We start from the raw sequence: 26493 nt of genomic DNA on the forward strand, positions 1-26493 counted from the left end.
TGGAGTGAGGTTTGGTGCTGCTGGTCCCAGGACCATACTTAATGGCAAAAGGCTAGAATATTTTATTCTGCACTTGTCTGCATACACTGGCTTGTTGCTCCCTACCTCCTAAGTAGATTGCAGGTTTCTGCTAATACTTCTTGGCTCTTCTCCCACAGCAGGGACTAGAAAAATAGCCCATCGTTGGACCTGACAGATGCTTGCTCTACAGATATAAGGACACTAATTGAAACTAATTAAAATAGCTTCTCTGTGTTCACTTTCTTAGTCTCACTTAGTTTTCCAAGGTAACCACCTGTTTTTCAAGGTGCTGAACTTTTCTGTAACCCGGAGCAGAATCTCAGAACTCCTAAAATCTTCCTAAAGCAAAGTTTTTCTCTCTCTTCCATATTGAAATAAAAATCCACCAAACCCAAAAGACATCATGGTACAGGAAATGCCTCGTTTGGAAGGATAATCCACTATATAAGGGCATTCTCCCTCACTGGAAATGTTCAGTACCAAGATGTCCAGTGCAAATAAATAATGTGGAACATCAAAGAAGCCAGGATAAATCAAATCACCACCACTAGGCCCTTGAAGGGGTAGGTTCCAGATAAACTGTTTAGAGCCCAGAAGTGAAGTCTCATAAAGAAAGGGCAGAGAGGGAAGGTCTCTAGAAGTTAAGGAACCGTGTAGAAAAGTGAAAATGGGGTTTGGGAATAAAATTGCTACCTCAAAAAACTTTCCACTCTATATTTGCATAAGCTGTAAAACAAGTTACTTAGTCATGTGGAAATAAAGTGTTTTTAACAGCATCTAATGACACAGCAAATGAAAAAAAATTTTTTACATGCAAGACACACGTGTAAAGAATATGTGTGCGGGGCTTGCCTGGTGGCGCAGTGGTTGAGAGTCCGCCTGCTGATGCAGGGGACACGGGTTCGTGTCCCAGTCCGGGAAGATCCCACATGCCACGAAGCGACCGGGCCTGTGAGCCATGGCCGCTGATCCTGCGTGTCTGGAGCCTGTGCTCCGCAACGGGAGAGGCCACAACAGTGAGAGGCCCGCGTACCGGGAAAAAAAAAAAAAGAATGTGTGTGCGAAAGGAATTTTTCATGTGGTATTTAATAAATATATATACATATTATTTGTACTTATAAAAATACTATGTGCAATGAAAACTATGCATAAATATTTATAAAATAACTTTATCTAAGTAGGCCAGTAACATTTAATATTTTTCAATAAATTCATACATAAAATATATACATTAGTGCCAAATGGAACATATATTTTGAAATATGAACCCCTAGTAAAACTCTTAGGAATCTGGAGTAAAATTCAGGTATCTGCCAAAGGAAACTTCGGAGTAGCTGTCATTTGAAGAAAAGAAACGATGCTGGGTCTCTTATCTTCATGGACTGTTTTGCTTGTCATATTTCTAACGTCACTTCAGCTGAATTTTGTATTTGACTTCCAACTTCATGGCCATTTGACCTGCCAACTATTATTTTCTTTGAGGCTTTTAACACTCCACCCAAGTATTTTGCTTTCCAGAACAGTTGTGTCCGTTTCCTTTTCACTTCACCTTAACATCAGACAAGGTTTACAACATAGGCTTAATATGCATCCTTCAAGGTTGCAGACAGACCCAGGGGCATCGCTGTGATGACCTGAAGCTGATACCGCTCTGGAAAGTCAAGGTCCCCTGGAGGATCGCTCTTTGTGCCAGGATTTCCGTTCAACCTGAGAGTCCCGGGGCTGGGGTCGGGCCCTGAGAGCCCGACTCTCCAGGGTTCCAGTCCCCTCCCCAGGCCGAACGTGCGGGCTGGGACCTTAATGACCGGAAAACACCGCCGTTTCCTGTCGCCTACTCATTCCCCAGGCCGAAGACTCGAGGAGGAAGAGACGGAGACGGATTAAGAAAATTAATTAACCGGCTCCACGTTCGGCCTCCGGGCGAAGGGGCTGGGCGCGCAGCGGGCGCAGGTGCCGCCCAGGGCTGAATTTTACGGTCCAGGGCCAGCCACTGCGCCACTTGCGCCCCGTCGCTCGTCCGGGGGCGGCCGCCACCCGCTTGCCCCAGCTTTAGGCAGATCTCTTTTAGGGACCCCGCGGGAGAGGAAACGCCTCCCCCTGGACTGGAAAAACCTGCAGCGTCGGCTGTTCGCTTGCCCCTGCTCAGCCAGCAGCCCCTGGCGTCTCCAGTGCGCCAAATCCACTCTCCGGGTTTTGGCGGCAGCTCCAAGGGGATCAAGCTGGAAACTGTCAGAACACGACCCTCCCCCCCAAACCGGGGCTTCGAGTGGCCCGGGGGCCCAAGGCCGGGCCGGGGCGGCGCGGTCAGGTGGCTTCTCTTGCCCGAGGGCCCCCCGGCCGCCGCGCCGGAGCCTTGCCGGGCTAGATCGGATCGTTGGGACGAAGAGAGGTGGGCGCACAAGGTTTTGTACAGGTGTCCGGGGTGCGGGCGGAGTCCCTTTGTCCTCGGGCACCCTGGAGCTAGCACCCTGGGTCCCTCTTCGAACCGAGCGTCCCGAGACCTTTCTTTGTGCCGAGGGAGCCGAACGCAGCTTCTCGCAGGGAAGCCGCATCCCTGGGGGTGGCGCTGGGGCGGTAACGATGAAAATCCATTGTCTTTTGGGGGCCCGCAGGCCGGGCCGCGGGTGAACCCGGTCCGCCCGCTCCGGGCCGGGGCTCAGGTACAGCGGCTAGAAGGGTCTGCCTGCGGCCCCCGCCCTCCGCCCCGCCCTGACCCGCCCCGCGAGCCGCCGGCCCCGCCCCGCCCCGCCCCGCCCCGCCCTTCGCAGGTTCAGTACGGGAGTACGGCTGCGGAGCGCTCAGTCTAGTTTGCACCTTCTCTCCCGGCCGCGGTCCGAGAGGGCGGGGAGGGCAGCGGTGGGGCCCGAGCTGGGGGAGAGTTCGGAGACTCCGGCCTTGGGCGCCTTCACGCCGTCTCCGAGCACATAATGCTGTGAGCAGGCGCCGCTCCGGCCGACCCGGCTGGATCTGCGCGTGGCTGGCAGGGACTGCGTGCGCCTTCGGGAACTGCGGCGCCCGGCCCCGGGGTCAGCGGCTGGGATCCTTGGCGCCGCTGGTGAGTTGCTGCCTGCCCACGGCTTCTTCTCTGCGCGTGTGAGTATGTCCAAACCGGCGGCCGTGGCCGCTTCCGGCGTGCGCGGGGGGCTAGGCTTGGAAATGCACAGGGAGCAGGGATACCTAGGGCATCCCCTTCCAGCTGGTGTCCAACGGATCAAAGGGGACATAAAGCAAACTGGGAGGGGTGCGAGCGGCACGACCAGATCGCAGAGCTCCACTGTTTGTGCCCACCACTTTTCAGGGTGAGGCTGCGCGGCTACACTGCACCCTCCGAGCTATTGACAGCCATTCTGGGCGCGTACTGCATTTTTCCATCTGAGAACAAGCCGCACATTGCTACCGCTCCCCTCCCACCGAGGATTGGCATCAGGGCTGCACAGGGTGCACGGTGCAGATCTGAGGTGGCAATACCCGCTGGGTGCCCTCTCCTCACTTGACGAGGGGCATTGTGCCTGGGGCTCCAACCTGCAGATCTGGCAGTCGATTTTTTTTTTTTTTTTTTTTTTTTTTTGGTACGGTGGTTTCTGAACAACTGAAGTGTTTTCAATATTTTTTTCCCCTTTCTCCTTGAAACTAAGTATCTTGACAAGTATCGGACATGTAAGGACGAATGGATCTGGCCATTTTTTCGTTATGGATTATTATACTCCATCCCCCTCTCGACTTCGGGAGGCATGTGTTTCATCTTATAAATAGAAAGTAGCATATTTTTTGGCAGGACCTCCTTTATACTGTACAGTCTGAGAGGTCAGTTTAAAAATAAATATGCACTTGAATGTTACATTACCGAGAGCCAGGCTGTGGCTGGGACAAGCTGCGTGGACAGCAGCATCAAAGCCGGGAGCGCAGCTGTGTTGAAAGGAGTAAAAGCCCCAGAGTGCAGCCCAAGCTGACAGTCAAGTAATTACATTTTGTTTAAAAAAAAAAAAGTGAGTGAATTAAAATGAGGGCGGGAATAGGAATGTCAGAAGGGTATTGCAACATGAATCTTTCCAGACCTGGTGTATTTGGGGGAGTCGCCGCTGATGCGTGCTAGGTGGTGGGGTGGGAGGTGCTGGGTAAGGGGAGGGAATTTATGAGTGTCTTAGGGAGACAAAGGTTTCCTCCCCACCCGCCAGCTCTTAGGCTTCACAGTAGTATCCTAGAGTTTCTTGGGGGCGCTGCCTTTAAAAAAGAACACAAATCAGGAGAGCAGCAGATTTGAATAGGAAAGCCTTTCTTGGGGACTTCCCAGGGAAGCACGGGGAGACAAAAGGCTCACCTAGAAGCCCTGATGATGCCCCAGGGGTATCCCTAAGGCAATTTAAAAGACTCCTATAACCTAACTTCGAAAAGATCTTTCATCTAACGACCAGGGAAATGCAGCTTCTTTTCTGGACAGTTCCAGAGACTCTCTTTTTGATACCAGCTAAGATCTGTTATGAGCTCTTCTGACAGTTAAGAATAAGCTACACAGGTATGTTTTCAGATTAGGTTGAAACACTCAGAGATAAGTTAGGGCAGTTGTGAAATGTTTGGCATTGTCACATGTGAAATTAATGATAAAGACTAATAGTCAAAGAACCAAGGAATGGTTGAGAGTTCTTCATTAAGTCTCTTAAAGAATGTAGGTTTCCCAACAGACATCACTCATTGAATAAAACACTCAGTACCAGCCTCTGGGCTCACAGATAACAACATTAGAGGAGAAATTTGGAAGCCTTTCTGGATCCATGGCAGTTCCTGTTTTCCAGTGGTTATCATCTGCAAGAGATTTACATTATGAATTCCATGATTGGAACATGGTGCTATGACTGTGGCAGCAGCTACAGACATGAAATAAGATGAGCTCCCCCTTCCCTTAAGATCTGAGCAGTGAAATTCTGTTTTGTATCTCAATGGAACATGTAAAGACAGCCAGAGTAATAAGTGTTGCACATTTTTTTGCTTTTTATTGTAAATTTAAACGTGGTGCAATATGAATAAATACAATGCCATAAAAATCATTGCAGAACTGTTCACATGAGCTGGTTTGTCCTACCTGCTGTCCAACTTTTCCTTTAAAGTGGTGTTTTATGTCCAACATGTTCACAAAAGCTGCCCTTTTTCCCTTCTAAAATTCGTGGTGTTCAACAGCATTGGGGATAAAGTTGTTTTAACCTACATCACCAAAAGACTTTTACCAGGCCATAAATTTTTCATAAGCTCTTTGCCCAGTAGCCATAACATTTATCCAGAGAGTGGACTTCCAATTCATAACCTGAAAAACCTCTAGGAAGACTGCTCTGATTTTTTTTTTAATTATGAAAATTCTTGCTTTCAGTCTGATTTTATTTAAGCTGGGCCTAATTTCTTTCTAACTAGAATCCTGTGTACCTGTTTATTCACTGATGGAATAAAAACTTAAATCTATTTTTTTTTTTTTTTTTGCGGTACACGGGCCTTTCACTATTGTGGCCTCTCCCGTTGCGGAGCACAGGCTCCGGACGCGCAGGCTCAGCGGCCGTGGCCCACGGGCCCAGCCGCTCCGTGGCATGTGGGATCTTCCGGACCGGGGCACAAACCCGTGTCCCCTGCATCGGCAGGTGGACTCTCAACCACTGCGCCACCAGGGAAGCCCCTAAATCTGTTTTTTAAATGCAGTTATGTTTGCCAGAGAGCAAGGACAGTATAGTCATTTGAAACTACTAGATTAAGCCAGCCACAAAATCTTTACCAAGCACCGAAGCCAAAGAACTCTCCTAATATATCCCACTGTTCCGTGAATTTGTATGTCAAAGGTACTTCCTACATGGAGCCTGCCCTAAGTGCCAAGCCCTGTTCTTAGCCCTTTACCTTGAATAACTCATTTATTTCTAATAATCACTCTATGAAGAAGGCACTGTTAATATCCCCATTTTACAGGTGTGGAAAGACCTCTTACATAATTTGCCCCAAATTACACAGTAAGGAACATACCTAAACATGCATATGCAATTTAGCAACCCAGTATGTGCATGAATGATTGGCTAATTTTCCACAAAGATCAGCATCTTCTGCTTAAGGAGATGGGGAAAAACCCTGAAGTTAAGAGCCTCTGAGGCAGGCTGTCTGGGTTCATATCTTGGCCCTGGCACTCAATACTTGTGTGACTTGGTGCAAATTACTTAGCCTGTGTACCTCAGTTTATCAGTTACAAAATGAGGATAATATTACTCTGAGGATTAAATGAGTTAAAAAAGAACACACTCAGAACAGGCCAGGTCCAGAGCAGACCCAATAAAAAGTTGATGCTTTCATTATTGCTTTTGTTGTTTCCTTAGGTGCTTAATACTTGTTGTCTCATTTAATATTCACAACTGCTCTCTGAAGTAGATAGTATTGTTCTTATTTTCCAGATGAGAACACAGGCTCAGAAAGGTTTAGTAACTTGGCCATGGTCACACAGCTAAGTAAGTAGCAGAATCAGGTTTGAACTCAGGTCTGTTTGACCTTATGCTAAATAAATACCCCACCCTCACCAACAGGGAGGAAGGCCAGGGAAGCTATTAAATCAGACTCTTTTAAGGGTTTTTGGCCTCTGACAGAGAACTCATTTCGCAGTACACTGTATCTCACAGTACCACCGCCCAAAGGAAGATGACAGTAATTGCCAGCCTTTGGGAATACCATGTGAATTATTTTATTTATTGAAGATAGTTCAACTCACAAGTATGGCCAGTAGTCATCTGCAGTGGATCCAGCATCAAACTGCTAGCGGTAACCCGAGCAGTTTAATTTATACCATAAACAAACAGATTTACTAGGAATATCAGGACCCAAACATGAAGTGGAGTTTAGTGTGTGGAACACATCCTTACTTTGAAGTTCTAGAGGTCAGGGGGTTGCAGGGTCCAGTAACCGATCTGGATAGTCACCTCCTTGAGACTGGTGACCACATCCATGGTGCCTGGCCCTGCAGTCCCTGGCACTCGTGATGTTGCCCCAAGAGGAGCTAAAGCAAGATGCAGGAACCACGAGCAAGGTGTGCAGGAAGGTTCTGTCCTTGGCAGAAGTCAGGCCTCATTACAGTTCTAAGTTCTGTACATGCCCCAGACCCTGCCAGATAACCTTCTGGTGTGAAAGAGCAAGGAGGCCTTTGAAACCTAGAGGGGTGCCCTGGATAACCCAAGGGGCCTGCCTGGCCTCCACTGCCTTTGATACTGTGGGTTTGTGATGAGCTGTGGGAGGCTGCTCAGATTGAAGCAGGGGTTCTGGAAAGGATGTCTTGGCTTGAAATAACCCAAGTTGTCTCAAAACCGAAGGCAACAGCGTTAGGACTCTTCACCTCCATTTGGAATCTCCCCTTTTCCTGCCCCCATCCTTTCAAGGTTACAAACCAAAACAGCATCCCACAAACCAGAATAAATAATATCAGTAGCCAAATAGTTCTACAGCAAGTCAGGTATGTTCTTTCCTTTAGAAAAAGATGCCTTCCTTGGCCTTATTGTACTTCTTGAGTGCCCGGGTTCACCCAGTCTCATAGTGATGACTGAGTTTGACAGTACCTCTGGTGGAAGAGCAGTCTTTTAAATTAAAGCATACAGTTTTATAATACAAATCATATTGATATTAGAAAGTTTGCTATGTCTGAATAGCCAAGAAAACTGATGAGTTTAAGGGCTGATGAGTTCAAATTAGTATTTTCTTGATCAAGTCATGAATTAATAGTAGAATGCTTGAACCTCAAATTTTAAATTTTTTAAAACCTGGATTTTCAGTGGTTTGGGTTTTATTTGCATATTTGAGAAAGTCATCATTAATCTTCTAGCCTTTGATTCTTTGTTAGAGTGTTACAGAGATCACACACCTGCAGTTAGCTAATACAGCACCACCTCATGTGAACTCTGAGACAGGAATAGCATCAGAAGAGGATTCTTTGGGAAACCAGTCTGATGAAGGTCCCTCCCTGCAGGACTTTTCAGAGCATTGAATGTCGCTGGTACAGTGAATCTCCACACGGAGATAGTGTCTATCAAATCATTTTGCCCACAGAGCAGCTGCCAGGACTAGTCTAGCAAGAAACACTTTGGGAACCATCAAGCCAGAGGCAGACACCACCCGCTGTAGCCTGCCCTACAGAGCTGAAGGAACTCAAGAACCTTTTAGAGAACCGCAGGGTGTACAGGGCCAGAGACACAGGAACGCACTAGAAGATGCTAGCAAACACCCCGCCATTCTATTTGATAAAACTCATGCAGAATTAAGTGGAGACAATCACAGAGGGACTGGAGATCAGAAAACATAGGTTCTGGTCTTAGCTCTGACCCAGGTTGTGACCTCTTGGGGTCTTATTCTCATCTCTAAGATGAAGGTTTTGGTTCTAGATGATTTCCGATCATCTCTAGCTCTAGAATCCAGTGAGCCAGGATCAGTGACACCTATTAGCATAGCAGTCTTACTACTATACTAATATGTAAAACCCTGTGTTAAAAAACACACCTAGTGCAAATCCATGCAGGGCAGCCCAAGCCAACGTGGAGGGCAGAGAACTTCAAAGTCAGGCCTCTATTTAGACAGCTTACACATTTGGGAATCCGTCATGTTCTGGTGACAACCTGAAGGTCATATTTGTAGACGCATCATGCCAATGATAGATGACTGTGTGTTTAGTTGAAAAAGACCCGTTCTGTTCAAATCCATTATAATCATTTAGGCTACACACAACTTTTTAAACAAGCAAAGTCATTTTTAGGTAAAATGTGGCTTTGCCATTTCAGAATATATGTGAATTCTTTCCCTTTTTATTTATTTTTTTAACTTTTTTTTTTTGGCCAAGGAGCAGTTCAGACACGTAACATTGATTTTTAACACAGCAGGAGACGGGGGTAAGCCCTTGACTGGCCAGCTATGTCACAAGGTGAATCCTTGCCCATCTCTGGGTAAGTTCTGTCTGGGAAGATGTGCAAGGGGAAGGATGGGGGTGCAGAGGAAGCTGGTAGAAGTTCTCCAAGCTCTCTCCTGGCTCTAAACAGCTGTGATTCTGTTTTTTTGTGTTTGGTTTTTCCTTGTATCTGAGGCATTTTCCATAGTGTCTTGTACCTTCTCCTATTTTAACACTGATTGTGTTTAAATGATCATTTGTTGACCCTTGTGGCTGCCTAGACTACTGGCTCTTTTGAGAGTAGGGACTGAACCTAGTTTAGCTTGGCATTCATCTTTTTTACAATAGGACTTAATGAAAAAATGGACAATCTAGTCCTACCTGTGTTATCTTCTCTTAGCATTGTTAAGCCAGAAATCCTTTTCAGTTACCCAAGCTTAAGTCTGACCATAGTAAAATTATTCCTTCCCAGGCTACCAAATGTTCAAATTCAAAAGGAGGTTCCTCCAATCCTTTGGTTTTGGTGATAATGATCATCCAAGGTACTCTGAAAATCAGGCCACCACCAGAACTTCCTCAAAGTCTTCTCGGCCGGGCTGTTCCAACCTCCATTGAAGCTTTCTCCTGCCCAGGTGTGACTGTGGTGGCTCGGTACCGTGTGTCCGCTTACAGCACAGACTGGGCAGTCCCGGTGCTGGAAGGATGAGCGTTGTTGTTTCCTAATGCTCACCTAGACCTCTCAGCCATGCCTGCATGAGCCACTCATCATTGGTGTGCTCACTGATCATCTGTCTCCATGCTGAGACGTAGGCTCTGTGAGCACATCATTGCTGTAGCCTCGGTTCCTAGAATAGTGCCTGGCACTCAGTAGGTCCTTATTAGATGTTCGTTGTTGAATGGACATTGTGGAAGGTGAATGACTAGCCAGGGACTGGATGAAGTCATATGGAAGGCTCTCTCCAAAGCCTGCTGCTCGCTGAATGAATCAGCTCAAGCCACATGTCCCACTGTGCACGGCATTGCACCGAACTGGAAACTCGTTTCCTGCTCTCAGATGACTTCAGAGTGAAATGTTTTCCAAACTAATGTTGATTTTTGGCCTTACATAAGTTTTAGTAGAAGTTTACGCTCGTGGGTGGATTTTGTTCTGTATTCCTCTTAAGCCCTTAAGCTGTGGGCTCACCTGACAGGGCAGGTAGTGCCACTGCCGGACATATCTCAGGGGCAGTATGGGGAGTAAAACAGTGACTTTTTCCCAATTCCATTTTTTTCGTAGAATGAGGAATTATACAGTTGGCTGTCTGTATCCGTGGGTTCTGCATCTGCAGACTCAGCCAACAGCAGATCAGAAACATTGGGGGGAAATAAAAGTTCCAAAAGCAAACCTGAATTTGCTGTACACTAGCAACTATTTCTACTTTGTATGTGTCGTCTCCTGCTAAGAAGATACCGTTACTATCTCCACTCTACAGATGAGCAAGCTGAGGCTCTCAGAGAAAGTCATTGGCATTGCTTTGTACCCTTAATATCAGGAAAATGAGAAAAGATAATGAAAATTTTATAAACTAGTAAAAAGTATTTTTATTCTAAGGATAGTCTTAACTTCACTAAAAAGCATTGTTTTTTTTCTTAAAATTCCCTAGAAGCTAGAACTCTAACATCCGTTTTCTTTATTAAGTATAAATAAATCTCAAACACAAATCTATGATTCTATTACCTGTCTGTGTGCACATGAAGCTTATGTGCACATACCGGGGGCTGCTACTTGAAATGAGGAACACAGACTAGCGGGTATCTCCCCAAACTCCTCTCCCAGTGCAGGAATGCTCTCCCTCCCCTCTGGAATTCCTACCACAGTCTCAGGCTCAGCTGGAAAACTTCCTTTGATGGGCCTTTCCCATTCTTTAAGCTGATTAACTCAAGTTGGTTAGACTTCTTCCCATCGAGCCCCACCTGGCCTCTCCTTGAACCTTAATCACACACCTAATTCTTTTCTTCAAATGGTACTGATTCCCTCTCACCTGACAGCTCACCAAATATTTAAAGAAAATAACTGTATGCCTTTAAATTTTTCTTCATCTGACCAATCATTGGCTGTAATTTTCCTGACTCAAAGGAGTCCCATTTGTTCTCAAGGCTGGAGGAATTACCCTTGGAGATAAAGGATACATGTACATGTAAAGAAGTTAGCTCCGTGTCCTGCTGACAGAATTATTCTCTAATTAAGCTGGAGGTAAGAATTCCAGTTGTTCACAGGGCAGACACAAATCATTTTAGCCCCATCTGCAATCATATATTGGTGACTGCCAGAGACATTTTAAGGAGAAAATGGATATGGTTATTTTGGTAATTAGAATGGTTCCCCTCCTTAGCACTGTATTTCAGTAGATGTTCTGCTTTTTCATTTGGGATAAAGATGCTTTGTGCTTGCATAGCACTCTATGAAGATTTTCACACTCAGCTCTTATAATCACCTGAGAGATAGACAGGTTTGGGGTGATTATCCCATTTACACAGGAGGTAACTGGCCCCCATATGGTCTGGAGTTGTAAAAGAATCCTATAGGGCTGGCTCAACGTTTCACCCAGTTCTTTCCTCCCCTAAGGCCTAGAATAGCAGTGAGAGCTCTGTCTACTGTTTTGCTTGCCCATGTGTTCATTCATTTAATAGGTGGGTTTTTTTTTTTAAGTACTTGATCTGTGCTAGTTATACACTGATATTAAAACAATCTTTTTCTGTAGAATGTTCATTATACAGTTTCTTGCAGGTTCCCTTGTATATCTTGGGCTAAATAATCCAAGTTTCCCCTTAATCCATTTCCTTTTGAAAGGAGAGGTCAGGCGAGCAAGCTCATTGTTTCTCCTGGGCCTCATTCTTTAAGATTGGCTTAAATGTAACTTGTAAGTCTGCATTCCGGGAAATGTATTGTCAGATCTTTCTAGAGTCTTGCCTGTCTCTCTAAGACTCTATTTGCACATGGCAGTCATGGATGGAAGTCTTTTCCCTTTGAAATAGCATGCCAACAAATATTTTTTGCCTTAATCTCAACGATCTGTATGAGTCTGTAGAATTACTGTGGCTCACATTGATAAGCTGTTAAATTCTAACCCTGCACGGATAGAGAAAGGAAAAGAAAGAAACCCTTTGCCACAAGAAAATAGATGACAGCTCCTTGTTAGATGATGTTTTAAATTTATTTTCCTGTAGGAGTCACAGAAAGACTCAGATTGCATCTTCAGCAGGGCAGGCAGGGTTGAAGAGGAAAGATGTCAAGGCAATCTCAAACTTTCTCATTTGTTCATTTAACAAACATTTGTTCAGTACCAGCCATGAATTAAATATAGTCTGTTCCCAAGAGAAGGCAGCCTAGTGGAGTAGACATTAGTAATTGCAGTATAGTGTGAGAGTTGGTGGGTTTGAGGTATAAAAGGGTAGTATAGGCCTTGAGGACTGGCTGGACATGTAGCTGCAGGGTTGGGCGAGACCCTGATTGCTAAAGTGGGCCTCACAGGCTATCTTATCTCCAGGCTGTAAGGGTGGGCCTGCCACTCAAGGTTAAGGGAGCATTCTAGATGGTACATTCTGATAGAGACTGAAACATAAAGTGGAAGATGAGGTTGAAGGCAAGGAGACAGGTGGGAAGGCAAATGCCCTTGTGCAAGAGATCGTGAAAGCTACAAGTGAGGCTGAGGCATGAGGCAGTAGGATGGACAAGAGGAGACAAGTAATAGGACTTGATGTGGAGAATGAGGCAGGGCGAGGAGTCGGGGGTGACAGCTGGGTTTTGGATTTGGGTGACTTCCTGCCATTTACTGAGAGGGAAAAGTACAGGAGGCCTATGCTGAGGGCTGGCAAGAGGAGGAAAGATGGCAAATTCCATCAGGGGTAAGCTGAACGGGAAGTACCTGAAGGAAGCAACAGAGAAAGGAATGAAAGACTAGGGGAGAAAAGTCCAGTGCTTCTTTCTGTGAAGGACCAGTGTTTTTTAGTGTTTTGTTTCTTTGTTTCAATTTCCAATGGATTGTATAGGATACCTGGCACAATGAGTAGCTGCTTGGACCACACCCAGTTTCCACTCAGACCTGATCATACACAGCTCCCAAACTTGCCAACAGTCTGACCAATAAGAAAAATCCACAGATCCGCATGCTTGATTATGTCATAAAGTTTCTAGAAGCTTACTTTCAATTTCTTTCCTTATCTCATCATGGACTGGCCTAGTCCATAGATCCACTTTGAGTAGCACTGGTCTAGACTAAGGTATGTACGGGCTGAAGACACAGATTTGGAAGTTAGCATTAGAGGTAGTTGAGGCCAAGGACAGGGGTGTGATTGCTGGAAGATTGTTAAGGGCTGGGCCATGGACAACCACCATCCAACCCCGTGAAAATGCCAACGTCTAAGGCAGAGGTTCAAACTTTTCCCATAAAGCGTCAGTTTAGTGTTTTAGGTTTCGATGGCCACATATAGCCTATCACAGCGACTCAACTCTGACCTTGTCATTTGAAAGCAGCTCTACCAGTTTCCAGCCCTCAGCACTACAGGGAACGGGGGCCGGAAAATTCTTTGTTGTGGGGGCAGTGTCCTGTGCGTCATAGAATGTTCATTTAGCTGTGCCTCTGACCTCTGTCTACTAGATGCCAGTAGATGCCACCACCCCCAGTCATGAGAATCAAAAATATGTCTAGACATTGCCAAATGTCACCTGCGGGGGTGGGGGTGGGGGGGATGGGACAGAATCACCCTCAGTTGAGAACTACTGAGCTGAAGGTAGTACATTAAAAAATGAGCACTGGTGTGTTCCAATAAAACTTTATTTACAAAAACAGACACAGGGTTGGATTTGACCCACCTACCATAATTTGCAGACCCTTGATCTAAGGGATGGGCATAGGGAAAACTAAAAGGGCTTATTCAATAAAATTTAAGGGCCTCTTGTGTTTGCAGCCCAAGAGGAGGCTCTGTAAGTGATCCAGCATAAAGAAGAGACTGTTAACAACAGCGGCTCCTTTTTTATAGCACCTTTGCCTACCTTATTCTTATTGAGCTTACTACCTACCAGAAGATATCAGACCCAAAATCACAAGAGAACAGGAAAGAAAACAAATATAAGCTCTTTAGGAGCCCTAAGAAAACCTCCAAGCAAGGCAGTAATGAGCCTGGATTGCGTGAGGTGAGTTTAAGAATTTCTCCAGGAAGGAAGTGACTGAAGCAGGTCTTGGAGGATGTTATGAATAATGGTTGATGGTAAAGAGGTGGGAGGACAATTCACGTAAGGAACACAGGTTTCTTAGTTTCAGAAAGTCAGGAGGGAAGTCACGTGTCAATAGCAAGGGAACGGAGCCATTGTCCCGGCGAAAGCCTTGTGGGTGTACAAGGCGCCCCAATGCATGGCCACGATGCACGTGTTTCCTCTGGGAAAATAATTACCAGCACTTAACGCTTTTTTCTAAGAACAGGATATTTTTTTTTCTCCTTGAAACTCAGGGGCTTTTATTACCTCAAAATTTTAATCTCATGGCTTTTATTTCACATGAAGTCAAATCCCTTTTGAGATTCTTTGACAAGGGCAAAAATACTGAAAATTCCTAGTGAGTTGGAAAGGCTGGTATCTGGGACCATTTTATTCATTCTTAGTTAATGACAAGGTCAGGTTATCATCTCTGCCTCTCACTGATGTTGAGATCATAGTGTATCATTTCCTCTTGGTGCTGTCAGACTTCAGGACAGATAGCCTGGAATAGACACTCCCATTCTCAACCCACTTCCACGGCAGTCACTTTAGTTATCAAATCAGCAGTGGTTAAAAGCACAGACTGTGGAGTCCAGCCATAGCTGAAATCCTGGCTCCTCCATGTTTATAACACAGTGGGGTTTGCCGTGGAAGTAGGTAGAGAATGCACTGGCCACTGCCAGGTTCCAAACATACCCAGTGTTGGTGTGATGCAGAGGAGCCCCTGCAACGAGTGTGGACGATTGTCAAGGGCCCTAGCAGGATGGGAGGATGGCATGGAAATCCCTATCTGTCCCTTCATCCTGTTAGGGAAGGAAGAGTAGTCAAGAGACCTAAATTACATGTGCTCTGAAGACAAAGGACGAAGTACACCATACCATATGTAGTATGAGTCAAGTGACCATAGTCTGAATTTCTGGACACCTGTCAAACCTGTTTGGATCACTTGATATTCCTATTGCCATAGTTGGAGTTTTCATAGAATAGTTACTGACTTAAATATTAGGGTTTTTTTTCTTTTTATTTTTTTGGTGAGCAGCTAAGCAACTTTACAAGTTATTTGATTTGAGCTGAGTTTTCAGATTTGAGCCAATTCCCGGCTGAATGTTGCTGACAACTTCAGGGTGAGATTCTCATCCTGTATTGATATTGTCCTTGCAGCTTCACAAACCAGGTCAGATCCATTAGTTCTAGAAGCATGGGAGCAGTTCACAGGAATGGTCTTATTTGATTCATATCCACCAGCTAGTGCCTCTGCCTTGGTCCTTCTGCCCAGCCCTGAGGCTGAGTCCCTTGTAAAACTCGTCATGGTAAATGAGCCAGGCCCTTCTCCTGCCTCGTTATAACTGCCAGGGCTCCACATCCGTCTTGAGTCCTCCTCAATAACTCATTTTAATAGGGAGAAAGGTTGAAATGGCCTCTCTTCAACAAAAGTGCAGGGTTGGTACTTTGAGGTGTATGCTCTGTCTTCCAATTTTGCTTCTAAAGACCCTTTCAAACAGTACAATTAGATCCTATAAATGTGAGAAGTGTATGCACATTAGCAGTGAGTCTCCCATATGGTATTTGTGGGTCTCTATATAATCAGGGTTGTAAAAGAAAAATAAATACAAGCTGTAGCTGAATCATAAACGAGAAGTCCCTTTATAAATAACTGCGGGTTGAGATGTAGCATAGACTTTGAGTGGGTCTATAAAATAGTCCGCTCAGTCTGGCTATAAGTTCATCTGCATGACAGCCAGGCGGCTGGGAACTAAGCTAATGGCGTTTTATAGCCTTGCAGCATATAGCTATGTCCTCAGTTCAGATAATATGGGGAGAGGATAAGAATCTAAAAATAGAAAAGGCATCTTTTTATCTTCTCGTGGGTGGAGTAAAACAGACTAAAAATATGAAAAGCATCCTTTCAGGATGCCATTTACCAGGGTATTCTCTGGTTACATTTATTTCTGTCTTAGATTTTCATGTAAGTTCAATGTTGGATCTCTAGTAGTATGATTTTATTTTCTCCTTGAATTTTAAAATACTTTGATCCAGAGACACACTCCTACAGAGGTTTGCAAAAGGATTGGCATGAGTGCCCTCATCGTCATAATATTTTAGTATTTCTGATACAGAAGGTTGTCTGGTCATCCCTATATTAGTAATAACTGCTGTCTTCAAATGGAAAGTCTTCTAGGAAAAGTCTGTGTTTTTTATGGGTGAGTGTGATGTGGAGCCATAAGGAAATGAGCAGTGATAGTTTTCCCCTGTGGGACACTCAAAATGAATAGGGACGAGACCCCACCCACTGTGCACATCTCAGATGCTCAGGGGCAAGGCTGCTGCCCGGTGACATCCTCCATGCATGCCCGGTACACTGCCCTGTTCCCACAGCAACCCATTCCATCTTGCCAGAACCCTGGGTTCTCCCTTAGAGGATCCAAAAGCTGTTTCCCTGTAGCTTCTGCTTTTGTAGCCCTAGGGCCTCTCATACTGAACAAGTTAATCCCTTTTCCACTACAGTTCAGTGAATCCTTCAGATCCCTGAAGATTCATTTTCCCTCAGTATTTGAGTTTTCTTTAAGCTGCTCCGCCTCACCTTCTCACGTGTCCTGACGGAGTCCCTTTGTCTCCCTGTTGGACTCCTGGGAACCTGTAGGAACATGTTCCAGGTCACCTTTATCCCTTTAAAGTGTGAAGCCCAGGGTGAAATACACTTTTCCAGGGCTCATCGCAGTGGAATTGACTTCCCTATGTTGGCAACGGAGAGCAATACCCCAGAGATGGTTGTGGGTGTAAGGGGTGGCGGGTTCTTGGCCATGCCACCATCCTTCCCTGGGACTGTTGCCTCAGGCACAAAGGAGGAATAACCAAGTATTTTTGCTTGGGGCCCAGATGGTGCAGCGGTGCTGCATCTGGGTGCTAGGAAGAAGGGCATGCTGATTCAACACTGAGACAAAGTGAAAAGTGATAGGAAGTTAGGGGGTCTTGGAAGGACGTGACAACTAAGCAAGAAAGGGGAAGTCCAGTGCAGACTCACTTCCTGCAAGCTGAAGAAAGGAAAAGGCCCACAGGTCCCCCAGGACAGCCACACACACACATGCCTCCCCCCCACCTGCCCTGTTTTTATGCATGCGTGTTTTAGATTAACATTGCAACCTATTGTGCAGGATGCAAGAACCTTTTTATCCTCTCTGTCCCCTAAGAATTAATCTAAAAACAATTAGTAGACAAACCAAACATTCCTTTCTTAAAATAAATGGAATTTTTAAAAATCTCAACCCCTTTGTTCTTTTCAGAGCCCTGTGAGTTGCCAGTACTGTCAACTCTGGTCATCCAGGGACTGATTTTTGAGTGTGTGACTTTTTCATAACCCTTTGCTTTTCTCCCCCACCTCCTGGCTGCTGCCCTGTTTTGGTCTTTTCAGCATCATTCTCTTTACCAAAAGGATGATAAGGAAATGAAGGGAAGGGTGGCCACTTCAGTTTTTTTCTTCATTGAATTATTATTTCTGTGTTGATTTCTCATTAGCACTGTCACTTATGCTTAAATCAGTCACATGTAAGAAACTGGAATTGTCTGGCCTGGTACAGGAATGACCACCTGACACTGCCTTTCTTATCAAAACCATGCTTTCAACTTCCTCCTGAGTCCTTTTGTGTCTTGGAACCCTTGAGCTTCTCACAAGTTCCTGTGAGTGGGGGTCTGTGCCTTTGCAGCTGGACTTCTCGCCCACACATCTGCCGGACATCCTCTCTAAACTTGATAGACGGTGACAGGCGACTGACTGGGGAGTTGAACCCTTTTGTTGGCCAATCTCTCCTCTCCAGTGCCCAGGAGCTGGAACCTTTGTTTTCAGAGGAATCTATAATTTCCAAGATGAATATTACCTCAAATGTCATCTAAGCGGGGGAAAAGGAGCAAACAGTGATCTAAGAACTTCCGGAGAACGGAATCAGCAATCTTGGAGAGTTCAGATTTCAGGGTCAAGGGCAGCGTTTTGAGAAAGGTCTACACATAGGATGGTTTCTTTTTCTCTCTCTTTTTCTTTCTTTCTTTCCTTTCTCCCTCCAGACCTTCATCCCTTCCTCCCTTTCTTCCTTCCTCTTTCCAAGACGGTGGGAGTGGAGGAATGATGGCAATGTAGGAAAGCTGGAGAGCAGGAGAGTCCCAAGTGTGGAGAGTTGTTGATGGTGGTAGAGTCCTGACCGATACGCAAAGGCTGGAAATGCTCTTCATTTGGATCTTGGAACACCCAGGAGGGCTGGCTCTCCAGTTCTAGTCAGGCCTGTAAGCCCTTTTGGTTTAGCTCTTCCTGTCTTCTTCTCCCGCTTCCTCCTACTGGGTGTCCACCTGACTCAGGCTCTCCCTCTGATTCATCCCTTGCTCTGTCTGCTACTACGTGGGTCAGCCACCAGCAGCCTCCAGGAGCCCAAGTCTCCTTTTCAGAAAATGGTGAGGAGGGACGGGATTTCGTGTTGTGGCCTTTAGGACCATTCCATCATAAAATGCTGCTCATCTGCATCACCACCACCTCTCAGAGAAGGAGCTATACCCCTGAGCCCCAGTACCTCCACCTGCCTGTGCTTCCCTCCACATGGGTACCCTGCCACCCACACCTTCCCCAGCATCCTGGGGCTCTTCCCTCTTCTCATTTCCTTCTGACGAAAAACCTCTTCTGAGACCTTTTCCATCCTACAAATACAGACTAGTGGAGCCTCTTTGGTGAAGGCCTGATCACCACAGAAAGGAATGATCTGTCCCTTTGACAAGCTCAGGTGAGATGAGGCTCAGCCCTCTCGTGAGGCCTTCTGCCTTAAGATTTTGGCTTTTGAACTCACTTTCCCATAATATTTTTTGCATTATGATCAGTGACTTATGGGTTCGGTAGACTTTTTAGGACCTACGTATAAAATTGTCTCTGCAGGAAAGTGCAATCTGAGCCCGAAACAACCCTCGTACTTATTTTTTTTAAATAGCTAATTCATGCACGTAGTTCAGAAATCCAAAATCATGAAAGGATGTACAGTGAAAAGTTTCTCTTCCACCCTTAGCCCCTTCCATCTACTTCCTCTCCCCGTGGGCACCTCACCATTATTTCCTGTGTATGCTTCCAGAGAAAGCTTATCTACATACAAGCCCGTACAGATGTTATCTACACACTTTTGCACCTCTCTTTTTTTTCCTTTGAAGATATAGGTCTTTGAAGTTCTTTCTATATCAGCATATAAAGAGCTGCTTCATCCTTTTCTAGGCCTGTGTAATATTCATTTGTACAGATGCACCTTAATTTGTATAAACAGTCCTCTAAAGGTGGACAATTAGGTTGTTTCCAATTTTTTTTTTTTTTTTTGGCCGCACCGCATAGCTTGTGGAATCTTAGTTCCCCGACCAGGGATTGAACCCGGGCCCCTAGCAGTGAAAGCTCCATGTCCTAACCACTGGACTACCAGGGAATTCTCAGTTGTTTCCAACTCTTGGCTGTTATAAACTATGCTGGACCGACAACACTGTATATGTATTATTTCCTTATTTCCCGTATATGTAAATTGGATAAATCTCTGTAAGTGGAATTCCGGGGCCTAAGGAATGTGATTTGTAGTTTTCATAGATACTGCATTCCACTGAGGTTAGACCTGTGCATGCTTCCCTACTCTTATCAGCCCATCGTGTTATCACATATTTGTATCTTAAAGAGGCTTTGGAAGGAACCCCCTTCATCATTTGGGAGCTGACTGACTTCCCAGGGAGTGTGCTCCTTAAATGGCAAGACCCCCATGTCTGGAGCCCATGCCCAGCCACTTGGCTTAGTGCCTAGTAGCTGTGTGGCCTTGGCAAAGCCTGTGCCTTGATGCTTCGTCAGTAAAATGGGGGTGTTAACATGTGTTCTTGTGAGTGAGCTAGAACACACCAAAGGTTGGAACAGTGCCTAGCACATAGAGGCGTTCTCAATAAACATTTCTTGTCATATGACACGTTGGTGGTTCCCATGAGATGCACACATACCCTCTCCAGGACCAGGCACTTTGTTCCCAGTGAAGAAACCACCCTGCAGTTTCCTGCTTTAGCAACAGCATAGAAGTTGTTGAGCAGTCAGCCTGGGGCATGGCTGTCCACTGACTGATAAGCCAAGGAGCCCAGAACATTCAGAAAGCAGAAAGGAGGGGAGGAAGCAGTCAGGGTATTGGATTGTCTCTCCCAGGATCAAGCATGGTTGCCCCTGAGCTGGAGGAGGAAAGATAACAGATAAGATAGATGGATGGGTCAGAGCTCTCAGATATTTTCCCAGCACCATGTCACAAACATCAACTTGTCTAAAGTTGTAAAACTGACATTTTTGCACCAAATTCCCTTAACTTCCAATGAATTGGAGGGCTCCTAGCCCTGGCACACAATAGAAATTCAATACAAATTACTGTTTCCAAAGTCCTAGAAGCCTCCATCCCTGTCATGCAGTAAATACTATGTAAATATTTGTAGAAAGAAAGAAAAATGCCTTTTAAGGTATCTCCTTTCTTTTCCCACTCCTGATAATCTACTGCCTGCAGCTTATCTAGCCTCTGCTCACCAACCCTTTTCTTACTTTTTTCTTTGTTTTTTTGTTGCTTGTCTCCCACCTTTGCATCCACTCCACTGACATAAAACCCAGCTTCTACCAGGTCGAGCAAGCCTCTGCTGAGGGGCCTGCAGGGCCCATGGCCATGGCTGTGGCCAGGCAGGGACTGAGGACTGGGCCTTCCAAGTGTAGCAGGCATACCCTCTACCTTTTCTCCTCACTTTTGCTCCCCAATATCCCCAGTTGCTGTACAGGTAAAGGGTGAATGTGAGTGATCCAGTCAGAGGAGCAGAGAAGCACTCTAGCTGCATCTTCGTGCTATTTTTGTTTTTCTAAAGAATCTGAAATGAATGCCATGCCTTGGTTCTGGCCTTGCATAACCCTGGCTCCACCAGCTGACCACATGCAGCCCTCACATGCCTTGGAGTTGCAGTGGACACACTGTATCTTTCCATGGCAGCTGCCCTCCTGGCCTTGTGCACTGAGGACACAGCTCCAGTGGGCAGCTGTTCTTCGGGGCTGCCCCCCACCTTCTGCAGGTCCAGCGCCCTAGCTGCTTCTGCAGGTGGTCATCATACTGTGCCTAGAGGGGCAGGGAGGCGACACCAGGCACCCTGGGTGGCAGGGGCCCTGGGCTGTTGTGCACTTAGAGGGGAAGGACATTGATGTTTTAGCACGAAGACCCAGGGCTTCCACTTCTGTTACTATTACAAGACCCAAATTAGAGTTAAAACTATGAGAATGTCAGACTCACAAGCATGTCTTCCCATGCTAGGGTTCCCCATCTACTCACTTGGTATCAAGCATCTCTTTTAGTAACATGGTATCTCTGTGCCTTCCTAATCTGAAGTGGGAAGGCCAACCCACCAGGCACCTCCGGGGAGTGTGTGGTCGTATCTGGCAACTTCCAGGGTAGCCTGCACTGGGTGCAAACCCTCATGCCACCTTGGCCTCCTCCCCATTCCCAGAGCCAGGGTAGGGGTGGTCTCTCCAGCTCATCCTTCTCTGCCTCCTTAGGCCTGGGTGCCTGCCACTTCCCAAACAGAGCTACTTGTTACCTGGCTGGAGCAGAGTCCTCACCATCTGCCACAGGCAAATGAATTTAAAACTGTTGCTGAAAGGAAAAAAATATGGGGCAGATATAGATGGCCTCCAGCTGCTACAAAGCAAATGTGGCTCTCAAGCCACCATCTAACCCAGCCCTCGGAGTATTTACTTATTTATTTGCTCTGCGGCCAGGGGGAGGAGAGCCCAATGGGAGAGGTCACAGCAGAGCCATTTTAGGAATTCCCACAGTGGCGAAGGGTTTAGCTTCTCCATGTCAGCTGATGTGACTGAAGAGTTGGAGGATTATTTTCAAGAGATGAAGAGGTTCTCATCTGTAAAACGAGAGCCCCAAACCTTCTTGTAGCCCATCACTTCTAATTGTGTCATATAGCATGTGCAGGGAGAGTGTGTTAGCTTTCTACGTGGGTAACAAATTACAAACATAGTGGCTTACAGCCCTACCTGTGTTCTGTCTCACAGTGTCTGCAGGTCAGAGGTCCAGGCAGGGCTTAGATGCATAGTCTCATCAGGCTGTAAACTAGGGGTCGGAGTTATGGTCTCATCGGAGGCTCAACTGGGAAAAGATCCACCTCCAAGTTCCCCCAGGTTGCTGGCAGAATTCATTTCCATATGCCCTCTCTCAGTGGCTTACTTTTTCAAAACCAGTAAAGGGAGCCTCCCTCCAGTCTGCTAAGACGGAATCTTTTATAATGTAACCTAATCAGGGCTGTGACATCTCATCACCTTGTTTAGAAGCAACTCGCAGGTTCTACCCACAAAGGCATTAACACCAGGCGGCCACTTACTTGGAACCCTGCCTACCACAGGGAAAGGATACAAGCTTATCAGCAAATGTTTCTAAAGTATTCTCAAGTGAAGACCCAACCTATTATGTATGATCACACTTTTCTCTTTGAAAAAGAAGCAGTTTTTTTCTTTTCCTTCCATTTCAGAATGTCGCCAAATCCTGAATTTATTTTTTGCTTTTCACAATCTTTTTATTTTATTTTATATTGGAGTATAGTTGATAAACAATGTTGTGTTAGTTTCAGGTGTACAGCAAAGTGATTCAGTTATACATATATATGTATCTATTCTTCTTCAAATTCTTTTCCCATTTAGGTTAAAATCCTGAAATTTTTGACAGCCCCGTTCTCTCTGCCACAACTTGATTCCAGCTCCAACTTCCATAATGGCTTTATGTTACTGAGAAAGGGTGTTCCTTTTTTTTGACTTCCGAATCTCAGTTGTCTCAACTGTAAGAATGCATTTTCACTGAGATTTTGTTGGATACTAGCTTCACTGTCACTTAGTAAATGATATTTCCAGTTCCTTTCCTTATAGGACTTCATTGTATTGCATTTTTATTTATATAAAGAAGTCAATCAACAACAAAATATTCTTCGTCTTGCTAGTGTGAACGCCAATGCAAGAGAGAATATATATTTTAAAACAAATTCAGTTGTGTCTAAGGAGCTGAAATCACTCTGCTCATGTGCTGAGAGCAGTTCTTATAACAGAGGAAAAGGACTAAAATCTCAGACGTATCCAGAAAATTGTGTCCATGACCATGTTTAAAAAGTGCTGATGTCATATGTTTGGGTTTTTTAATCTCTCTTTATCTCCCTTTTTTCTTTTTTCCCCTGAAGTAAGACTAAGATTAGTGGACCCTTGTTAAGATCAAAGTTTTTATCCTGCTTAATGGAGAGAAACAAAATAAAGTTTGGCTTCAGATGGGAACTGGTCCTGCCATTATTTACAGGCTCTTGAAAAAGTGAAAAAGTCAAGCCCAAGTGATCCCTGAAGGGTCAGCTAATTATAACCTGCTTTGGTTTCTCTTCCAGGTTTCTCCATGCTGTGGAAGGGACTGGCGGATGTAACCGGCTCTCCAGAAAGCCCTGCTTGGCTGTAAGTCCAGGAAGGCCTCTTAGACCTCCATCTCATTTCAGAGCCACTTCTGAGCTACTTGAGAAAAATGATGTGACAGTTCCTATCAAAAAGGATATTGGGAAACATATAACATCTGTGAAGAAAGTCGCCCTTTTCCCCTTTTGCAAAATCGACATCCTCAAACTCCAAAATGCCAGCCAAGACCCCAATTTACCTGAAAGCTGCCAATAACAAGAAAGGAAAGAAATTTAAACTGAGGGACATCTTGTCTCCAGATATGATCAGCCCTCCCCTTGGAGACTTCCGCCACACCATTCACATTGGCAAAGAGGGCCAGCACGATGTCTTTGGAGACATTTCCTTTCTTCAAGGCAACTATGAGCTTCTACCTGGAAACCAGGAGAAAGCGCGCATGGGCCAGTTCCCTGGGCATAACGAGTTCTTCCGGGCCAACAGCACCTCCGACTCCATGTTCACAGAAACGCCCTCTCCGGTGCTCAAAAATGCCATCTCCCTCCCAACCATCGGAGGGTCCCAGGCACTCATGTTGCCCTTGTTGTCACCGGTGACATTCAGTTCCAAACAGGAGTCCTTAGGGCCGGGAAAGCTGCCCCGGCTTAGCTGTGAGCCAGTCATGGAGGAGAAGGCTCCGGAGGAAAGCAGCCTGTTGGAGAACGGGACGGTCCACCAGGGGGACGTCTCGTGGGGGTCCAGCGGGTCCGCATCCCAGTCCAGCCAGGGCAGGGGCAGCCACTCCTCCAGCCTCTCCGAACAGTATCCCGACTGGGCGGCCGAGGACATGTTTGACCATTCCGCCCCGTGCGAGCTCGTCAAGGAAAAGACTAAATCAGAGGAGTCCCTCTCTGATCTCACGGGTTCCCTCCTCTCCCTGCAGCTCGATCTTGGGCCCTCATTTCTAGATGAGGTGCTGAATGTCATGGATAAAAATAAGTAACAGGACACCGCCGGCTCTTTTCATTTGGGGTAAAAGGTATCAAAAAACAGAACAAAACAAAACTAACCACAAAGAGAAGAGCTTCGCTGGCTATACTTGCTGTCATGTGATGGGTTTTCTAAAATAACTTTCCTACAAAATATTTTTTTACCTGGTATACCCTGTTTGCAAAAACAGTGGAAAAAAAACAAACCTATCCTGGCAAAGAGAGGAAGTGAGTCAGAACCCATTTTCGGCGGGCATTGCTGATGTACAGCTCACATTTTTTGTTTTCAGACACATAAGAAATCTGGCTTGGCCAGGGCTGGCACTACTTATGAAGGGCCGTGCCAGTCACATTAAGGACCTTTACAGTACTCTGGCATTTTCTGAGCGAGAGGAAGTCAAAATTTATTTAACACCCACGCCTTTTTTCTAGACTCTTTTCTATATTATATCGTTTGGGCTCACCATAGCAAATTCTTCAGTGTTAAAACTTTTCTCTGTTTTCACATTTGAACAACTTTATGGGTTTTGGGGATTTGCTTGTAGCTCTTATATATCTCTATATATTATATCTATATTGCGAAATTTTGACTGTCAGCTACATGTTGGTAAGACACAAGCAAAGTATTACTGTAACTAAGTTATTTTTAAAGTTAAAATATATTTTTATGTGCCTTTGGCTCTTTATTGCAGAGTCTACATCTTATAGGTACTACATCAAATATGGTCATTTGACTTTCCATTGGGATTCCATTCTAAGCTGTGTATGTGTATGTTTGGAAAAATGTATTCATACTTAGCTTTATTTTTTTTTTCTTCATCTGTTATCATACTTTTCACATCAGCCAACAATGGATTGTAAAGTGTAAAGGCACAGGTTACTCACAATGCTTCTGCAGAGACTGTGGGCTACACCACATAATGTTATTTGGAAATATGGGTATTTTAGTACAGTACATACTTGCATTACATAGGTACTTCATACAACACAATAAAGAGTAAATGTTAAAATCAACTTGCTTGGTTATAGTAATAAACAAAAACATAAGACAGTAATTATATTTTCTTCAAGTCCAGGGCTAGAAAAATTGCTTCTGTAAAGTGTACATGAGCCTTTAAAATAAGGTAAGAGGTGATTTCCACCCACTCAGTAATTTTGATTATTGCCCAAAGGTTTGAGATTCTAAAAAATAAGGCCCCTCAATTTTAGGAAAAATGAACATGTGAGATGAGAATTTTTTTTTTTAAGTCAGCACTGATGCCAACTTCTCAAAAACTCATTTCTGTGAATCTCCTCCCTTACTTTAACACGGCAAACTCGTGCAACCCCAGCCCCGTCCCTACAGGATAGATGCTTCCATGCAGCAGGTGCCATACAGACAAGATTAAGGAGGCCAAAAAGGAGGGCAGCAGAGCACCTTGCCCCCAAGAAGACAGAGATGCCCTGAGGATGTTGGTTAAGGAAACAGGAACAGGAAATGTACACACCGATTCTGATCCTGTTGTCAACACCCCTTCCCCCTCAAAGACAAACACTTGCACGCAAAAACTTTCATTTCTCCTTGAAATATATCCCTGGGACTTCCCTGGTGGTGCAGTGGTTAAGAATCCACCTGCCAATGCAGGGGACACGGGTTCGAGTCCCGGTCCAGGAACATCCCACATGCTGCGGAGCAACTAAGCCTGTGCGCCACAACTACTGAGCCTGCGCTCTAGAGCCCGTGAGCCACAACTACTGAGCCCGCCTGCCACAACTACTGAAGCCCATGTGCCTAGAGCCCGTGCTCTGCAACGAGAAGCCACCGCAATGAGAAGCCCATGCACCACAACGAAGAGTAGCCCCCGCTTGCCGCAACTAGAGAAAGCCCGTGCGCAGCAATGAAGACCCAACGCAGCCAAAAATAAATGTATTAATTTATATTAAAAAAAAGAATGTATCCCTGAAA

At 45.4% G+C, this 26493-nt stretch overlaps 1 protein-coding gene across 3 annotated transcripts; it reads left to right on the forward strand.

Moving 5' to 3' along the window:
• Positions 1–1538: 1538 nt before the first annotated feature.
• On the forward strand, positions 1539–26493 carry CDC42EP3 (CDC42 effector protein 3). 3 transcript variants are annotated; one of them, XM_067703237.1, is made up of 2 exons: positions 1539–2410; positions 23562–26493. In XM_067703237.1, exon 2 carries the CDS (start codon positions 23798–23800, stop codon positions 24560–24562), a length of 765 nt encoding a protein of 254 aa, XP_067559338.1. In that variant the 5' UTR covers positions 1539–2410; positions 23562–23797; the 3' UTR covers positions 24563–26493. The 3 variants fall into 3 exon arrangements, with proteins under 3 accessions (XP_067559338.1, XP_067559336.1, XP_067559337.1); XM_067703235.1 differs by lacking the exon at positions 1539–2410 and adding an exon at positions 2772–3112; XM_067703236.1 differs by lacking the exon at positions 1539–2410 and adding an exon at positions 2772–3076.

The sequence above is a fragment of the Pseudorca crassidens genome, chromosome 14 (assembly GCF_039906515.1).
Source record: "Pseudorca crassidens isolate mPseCra1 chromosome 14, mPseCra1.hap1, whole genome shotgun sequence".
Lineage (NCBI taxonomy): Eukaryota > Metazoa > Chordata > Mammalia > Artiodactyla > Delphinidae > Pseudorca > Pseudorca crassidens.